We start from the raw sequence: 8129 nt of genomic DNA on the forward strand, positions 1-8129 counted from the left end.
ATAGGCATATCTGAAAATTATGAAACGTCTGCTGTCAAGGGAACGCTGGGAGTTGAAGTCAACACATCTTGAAATAACCAAGTTTCAAAACCACTGTCCTTAGCTCCAGTCCTGTTAGAATAATCCTGACTTCTGGGACTAATATGAGTTTGGATTTTTCTGCAGCAATGCTGTTATCCTTGTCCTTGATTGCTCTTTGATACGTGCCTTGTGTTGTTATTTTGTTATGCTGAATCTGTTTTTAATAATACAATAGGTAGATAGATGTATAGACAGGCATATAGCCAGTCATCTTAGAGATGTGTCTATGGACAACACACAACAAAATACAGTTAAAAATAAATACATAGGAGCATAAGCCACTCAACATCATATATGTTTTTGAAGCAGTTTGTAGGTTTTAGTAAATAAAATAAACTCTGTGAGAAAGAGAATGTATGTGACATAAATTATTAAGGCAGTATAAATGATTCTAGGAACTTGAGTGAAGATTTTGACAGTGATATAACTGGCTTATGCAGACAATTTCAGCTGTCTTTCCACAGATGGAAGTCAGTTTTGGGAGATCTCTGAAAGTCCTTGCATTATGCTACAAGAACAAGTATTTTATTATAAACTATATAAGATAATGTTTTACATACGGTAGTTAAAGTTAAATGAAGGGACACTGTGACAGATATAAGTGCAAGGACCAGTTACTTTTTCAGTGTTATTATAACTTCAAATGGTTGCTAAAGAGTGCAATCATTGAGTGAAGACAACCTGTATAGAAGATAGCACTGTTGTGTGGATCAGAGTTTCTTTGATGATAGTAGAGCTGCTTCTATTATAGACCAATAGTATTGGTGCAAATATATATGTTGTTCCTGGAGCAATTCTGACTTAGATGGAATCAAGGAGAAAATTCAGTAAGGTTGAAAAAGGAGGACTGCAACAGGAACACAGTCAAAATTCCAGGATGTATCAAAAAACAGTGAAATTCACCAATTTGTCTTAAACTTTGCTGAGTTTTTATCAGAGCTTGTTTTAGTGCTCTCCATTTAACAGTTTTAGAGGAAATATTTACTAATACTGCAACCATGCAGAAGTTAGGTCCTTGTGAATTTGGGGGAAATGGGGCCAAGTGAAAAAATGGTTTTAACAGGTAAATTAAAGTGATCTCCAGTTGAGACTATTGTAGGCCCTACTAATAAAGATGTCCAGTCACCTTCATGATTTTATATTTATCACCTTTTGTGGACAAAAAAGGTGATAAATATACAGAATTATATTTATATGAGATACAGAATTATCAGATACTGCTTTCTAGTTTCAGCAGTTTGCCCCCTTATGTTAACTTTGGGAGGTAGGACTAATGCATATGACTATTGTAGCATTCTTATTTGGAATTTATTGGGAGTGTTTTATGTAGGTATACCTAGTCTAAGACAATAATAAGCTTTTCTTCCTTCCTTATTATACTGTATATTAAATCCCTTGATCAAACTGGCATTTTTTGAGGTATCATCTTGTCAACTTTATCATTTTGGGGGGGTCTTGGTTTGCACTTATGTACTGCCACCAAATTTGATTTGTTTTTGTTCTTTTTTTGGTGCAGTGTCTATGATCTTGACAGAAATATGTTACGCAGAAAAGAATGGGAAAGGAGAAATCAGGAGACCCAGCATGAAGATCGCATATTTAATGCCAGTTATTCTCTCTTCAGTGAACCATACAAGGTATGTACTGTATACTTTATCTATATCCTTCCCATCTGTTAGATTGACTTGTTTATGGAATAGTGAAATAGATTAGATATAACTTTTATAAGTTGCAGTGGTTCATCTGCCTCATCAGTTCCAAATGTTATGCAGTTTTCTGTGACCTAAAATCATTTCAACTCCTTTTGCCTAGGTCAGCGGTTCTCAACCTATGGGTCGCGACCCCATTTGGGGTCGAACGACCATTTTACGGGGGTCGCCAAACAACGAGATCCGCCATTTTTTCCCCTCAGGGGCGGCGCCGTGCGTGCGCGCCGCGCATGGGGGCGGCCCCGCGCGTGCGCGCCGCGCCTACGTCACACAAAGGTTGAGAACCGCTGGCCTAGGTAAAGGTTCCTAAATATTTCTATCAAGATTACCTTCCTTGCCCCCTGCATCAATCCTTGAATGGATCGAGATTGACAGTATCTCACTGATCTCATAGTTAATTTTTTAAAAAATTACTAATTAATTTGTTTTACGTTGCCATCCATCTCACAAAGCCACTTGTGAGAATGACTGTTCTCTTAATTCTTTTGAACAGTGTAAGTCAGAATCAAATAATTTGATCCAGTAAAACCAACTGCATTAATTATTTTATGTTCTTATTTTAATTGATCTGTAGAAATATGTTATTGTAGATAAATTTCTATAGTTTCACTGACTTCATAAAGCATGCATTTATGATGATGATTAGTTAAGTTTAGGTGCATGTTATTTGGAATAGAAGAACATTAGGGCAGCATTATATTCAGCTACAGGTACTCCTCAACTTACAACCATACTTAGGACCAGAATTTAAATAAATTAAATTGTTGATTGTTAAACAAATCCAACTTCACCAGTTGACTTTGCTTGTCAGATGCTAGCCGCAAATGTCATAAGTGTAAGACACTTGCAACCATTGTTTACCAAGCATCCAAATTGTAATCATCTGCTCATAGGGGTGTTGCCACAATTACAATTTTGAAAACAGATTGTAAATCACTTTTTCTGAGGCCACCATTCTGAGGCCACCATGGTCTTCAAACCATTAAATGAGTGGTCATAAATTGAGAACTACCTGTACATTTAAAAAAATAAGCTGTTTTAAAATGAGATTACACTTGTATAGTACCTAGTCAATATCTTTCCTCTCCCTTTAAGGCAGTGGTTCTCTACCTTTCTAATGCCGCGACCCCATAATACAGTTCCTCATGTTGTGGTGACCCCCAACCACTTATACATCACCGGGTACCAGGGGCGTGGCCAAAGAAAAGGGGAAAAAATGGCGGACAGCCTTGTTTGGCGACCCCCATGAAATAGTCGTTCGACCCCTAATGGGGTCCCGACCCACAGGTTGAGAACCACTGCTTTAAGGTAAACCTTTCAGATAAGTTGACAAACTATGCAGATTCAATCTGGTCATACAGAGAGCTAAATGTTAACCTGTTTTTCAGGAACCTAACATCATTCTTGTTTTTTGCAGGATTATGTTATCACGCACCGCACATTTTTATTCAGGATAGGTTATTGTTTATTCATGTACTTTTGCATGGAATAATGAAATGTTTTCCTTAACCAAATAAGACAAGCATACCTTGGTCCCTACACTGCTTTGAATCTGTATATGCCAATGCCTTGATCTCATCCCACAGTGCTAATTAATGCTATGAGGACAACTTCTTCTTGTTTCCTTTTCTCCTATAGCAGGGGCGTCAAACTCGCAATGTCACATGATGTGTCATGACGTATTGCGACTTTTTTGCCATTGCCGGCAGTGGGGTGGGTGGGGTTTCGCTATGATGCATCTGGCCCATGGGCCGGCAGTTTGACACCCCTGTCCTATAGATTTCTGTATCACAGCAATAGAAACTGCTTCTTAAGAGGTATTATACAGAGCTAATGGGCGGTTAAAGACACTGAGCTTGTCAGTTGGAAAGCTGACAGCACAGGTTCCAGATCCGAGTGCTATGCAATGGGGTGACCTCCCATTACTTGCCCCAGCTCCTGCCCATCTAGCAGTTTGCATGCAAATGCGAGTAGATAAAGAAATATCTTTTCGGTGAGAAGGTAACAGCATTCCGTGTGCCTTAGTGTATAGCACATGACCACAGAAGTGTTTTTGGATAATGCTGGGTCCCTCAGTTAAGAAATGGAGTTGAGCACCGCCCCCTAGAGTCAGATATAACTGGACAGGGGAAACCTTTGCCTTTACCTTTAGCTAAAAAGGGCATCTATAAAATAGGCAGGTCAGTAAGGATGCTGTTTATTACTTATGTAATAAATACTTAACTACTTATATATTTATAGTATATTTATTTATTTATTTCTTGAATAATGAAGAATTACAAAGAAACATATTTACCTGAGCTAGGGTTCCTTTGAACTGGAAAGTTACATTATGTTTTCAGAACATGTGTAATTAATCTGCATTGTGGGTTGCACAATATCTTGAAACATAAATTAACCAAAATAGCTGAATTTGCAGAACATCTACAAAGAAAAAGTCACAGATTGTACAGACATACTGATTGTAGGTATTTAACTAATCTGAATAACTATATAGTGTGACTGCTGTTATATTGTTTTATAGAGTTTGAATTTATTTACAAATACATAAATACTATGAGTTTGTAGGGCAATAGATCTATGTGACTTACTTAACCTTTGCTATATGTTCCCTGTCTAATGCTTACCCACATTCGGAATAAATAGAATTATTAGATAAACAATAACATTTATTTTTTAAATCATCAATCCTACACTACAAAATTACTGCACATTCATGATTTTCAGTGATTTTATTTCTTGACTCTTTATTTATTTTGATTATTTCCTTTACAGACAAATAAGGGGGATGAATTGTCTAGTCGTATCCAGAATACACTGGGTAACTATGATGAAATGAAAGAATTGTTGACCGATCACTCCAATCAAAGCCAGCTTGTTGGTGTTCAAAAGGTCTGTATGTCACAAGGATCTATGAACAAAATGGAGGAGCACTTTGCTGCTGAAACAATGACTCATACTCAGACTTCTATTTGCAGTCCTCAGTCTTTGCCAGTGACACTGTCTGGACAGCTAAACAAGAATGCAATGGGTTGGCAGAAACCTGGGCGTTCCTTAGAGAATCAGCAGAGGGGAGGTAAACATAAGCATGGACTGCCAGATTCACAGAGTAATGATTTCAGAATAGCTAACCAAAAGAGCAGCTTGGAAAAGATTATGTATTATGTACACAGTCCTTCACCACCATCTTCATCCAGTACTATTCAAGGTCCTTTACCATCCTTATTTGTAGAGAACATTCAAACACAACAACAGTCAAAGTTGAGCTGTGCCACAGAGACTGGAGTCCAGGCTCAAGAAAGACCAGCTATGCATAGCAATGGACATTGTGTACAAAATTTTCATCTTGCTCTTGCTTCAAAACCAAATATAATTCAGCAGAAACCAACAGCTTATGTGAGACCAATGGATGGTCAAGATCAGGCTCCTGATAAATCTCCAAGATTAAAGGTGCCGGATGAAACCAGCATGCTCTGCACCTCATACAGAGAGATGTCTTCTGTTAAAAATGAATCGGCTAGAATCAAATCAAAAGTAACGAAGTGTGGCATGTCCGAACAAGAAGAGGTAAGTTTAATGATGATGCACCTTTCATAACAAACCAATAAAGAATCACTTTTCAAATATTTAGAGTGATGTCCCATATGATGATGATGATGTTGGAAGGGTCATATAGTCCAACCCCCCTGCTCAGGCAGGAAACCTATACCATTTCGGACAAATGGCTGTCCAATCTCTTCTTTAAAACTTCCAGTGTTGGAGCATGTAGCCTTTTACTTTCAGGAAGAATGTTTTGAATTGCATTTCCAGTGTTTTATGACTCAAACTGTAAGTGGCAAACATACGCTATAGTCAATATTTTGATATAATAGAACTCAATTTATTGCTTAATAATGAGATGACTTCATTCAATATGTGCTTTCAACTGTTCAATTGTTCAGCTATTCATATTTCTGTGAAAAGATGTCTCTGATTTGACAACTCCTTTCAAAAGTTTCTGGTAAATGACTTTTAGTGAATTGATTTTTTAAAAAATGGAACTACTGTATATAGAGCTAGCAAAGATTTATATTAGAAATGGGTAATATCTTTGAGGACTTCCCTTGGCCTTGGAATAGATTGCTGGGAGTTCACTGCTGAAAGAAGCAATAGGACAGAGCAAAATATGAACTGAGCTAGGCAGGGCTTTTTTTTGTCATAGAATGCTCAGAACAGAGTTCCGGCACTTTTTTTGGATGGAACCTTGTAGGGTAGGCAAGGTGGGTTGTATGACGTGAGAGTTCCGGCACTTTTTTTTTTTTTTTTTTACAAAAAAAGCATTGGAACTAGGTAAAAACTAGGTTAATTATTAAAAATCCTTTTCTCCAAAGAATACTTCTAAATTGAATGAAATCACATAGCCAAAATTCATCATCAAATGTTATGACACTATTCAAGGATATTCTAGGAAGCACAAAGTCTTACTGGCAAGTGCAGATTACTCTGCCAGGCAGCTATGATGAAAATAGCAAGTTAAAAATTATTTGCTGATCTTTTTCAGAAGCCAGATATCCAGACAGCTTGATCTGGAGAAATTCTATATCGTAAGGATAGTATTAAGCTATGATCTTTCTACTCACAGTGTACATATATCCTTTCAGGTGTTGTACACAATGTATGCATATACAAGTATTGCAAATAGTATTCTCCAAGCCTATAATCTATTATTTTTTATTTCTATAGTTAAAGTTCTGTTGTTGCCAGGAAAAACACAGTTTAGTATGGCAAACACAACCTGTGATTGCTCAATACCCTTATTTATTCTAAGTACATCTGCTAAGGCATTAGATGTAGTTTCTAGTTTTCTAGGTTTAAGCATGTTGAGTCATCATAATATTGCTTTAAATATGATCTTAAATAGTAATCTTTTAAAAATATAGTTATTTCTACACTGTTTAAGTTATTTCTTTTTTCTCCAGAACCTGATATGCCTTCAGTTCATGAAATTGACTTCGGTAGAGTGAATCACAGGAAATACATTTGAATACAAATCACAGGATATTATTTTTAAATTTGCAGGAAAGGTTGATTTCCTCTAGAGATCTATCTTGTATTTATTATTGTTAATCAGTTTTAGAAGGTTCTTGGTAGCATGACATAAAATTAATCATAACAATTTCCAAAATTTAATGTAATGAAATATATTTATATATTAAATATAGCAAGTATATTTCATTAAATTAATTTTTGAGATATTCATTCAAAATTTGATTTTTTGAGTCATTTTCATTATATTAATCAGAATGCATACTCAAATATCCTCCACCTTTCAAAAATTATCCTACTTCTCAGTATAAGTTATAGTCTCTCAACTCAAGTGTTGCTGTTTCTCATGTAGAATTTTACTGTAAGCAGCTTACAAAATATATTATTAGAATGATGTACCAAATTGGGGGGGGGAAGGTAATAGAGAAAAACTGCTTTCTAGTATTTTGGAATAAAAAAATCAGATTATGACAAGAAATATGCATTGTCACAGGATATGTCAAAAGATCCCTTGGATAATATGAAGGTACTCAGATACCTTGAAAGAGTTGCATCTTTTCCCAGGATTGTGTGAGTGTTCTTTGCAACTGCACTGCAGTCCAAAGAAAAACTCACTTGTTGTACCTGTACATGTATCCTTCAGATACAACTCAGAACAGATTTGCCTTCAAATCTGAAGTTAAAATGCGCTTGTTGAAATGGACAACCATGTAAATTGAACAAACAAGCAAACAAATATTTAAATCTAAAGCAGTAATTTAAAGCTTAGAAAGCTGCGTAGTATGCAGTTAGAAATTGTAGCGTATAAGGACACTTTTTGTGATTTCCCCAACTTCCACACCTTAGTTTGGTGTAAATTGTCATTTTTTGAAATGACTAAAAAGTTATACCATGTTTCGCAAGAACATTATATTGTGATAAGTTAGTTAGTACTTTTGGGGATTCTGAACAATTATGTCAGGTTAAATTATACTATATTGGAACCATATGATTGACTATTTAAAGCTGCAGCTTAGTTATTCTAGATCAGGGGTGTCAAACTGCCGATCCGTGGGCCGGATGGATCATAGTGAAACCGCGCCCACCCCATTGCCGGTAATGGCAAAAAAGTTGCGATACATCACGAGACGTCACATGATGTTGCGAGTTTGACACCCCTGTTCTAGATTTATATTAGTAGGATCAAGGAGCTTATGAATGAAATGATGGATCCTAGAATTATAAAAAGTAAATGTACTAATAAAGAAAGGGAATGAGAAATTGCACACTATATGAAAAGCTCCGTCAGGTTACTCACTGAAATACATATCCTTT

The 8129-nt window shown here is 36.2% G+C and overlaps 1 protein-coding gene across 1 annotated transcript in view; it reads left to right on the top strand.

The window, feature by feature from the left end:
• LOC120313681 (AF4/FMR2 family member 3-like) overlaps nucleotides 1-6793 on the top strand; it is a 53218-nt gene extending 46425 nt beyond the window's left edge. The window contains exons 2-4 of the mRNA XM_039355820.1: nucleotides 1598-1718; nucleotides 4566-5357; nucleotides 6749-6793. Of these exons, the coding sequence (XP_039211754.1) occupies nucleotides 1598-1718; nucleotides 4566-5357; nucleotides 6749-6793 (958 nt within the window). The remainder of the gene's footprint in view (nucleotides 1-1597; nucleotides 1719-4565; nucleotides 5358-6748) is intronic.
• The last annotated feature ends 1336 nt before the right edge of the window (nucleotides 6794-8129 follow it).

This window comes from Crotalus tigris, unplaced genomic scaffold (genome assembly GCF_016545835.1).
Source record: "Crotalus tigris isolate CLP2741 ecotype Arizona unplaced genomic scaffold, ASM1654583v1 scf7180000018759.1681925, whole genome shotgun sequence".
Taxonomy (NCBI): Eukaryota; Metazoa; Chordata; class Lepidosauria; order Squamata; family Viperidae; genus Crotalus; species Crotalus tigris.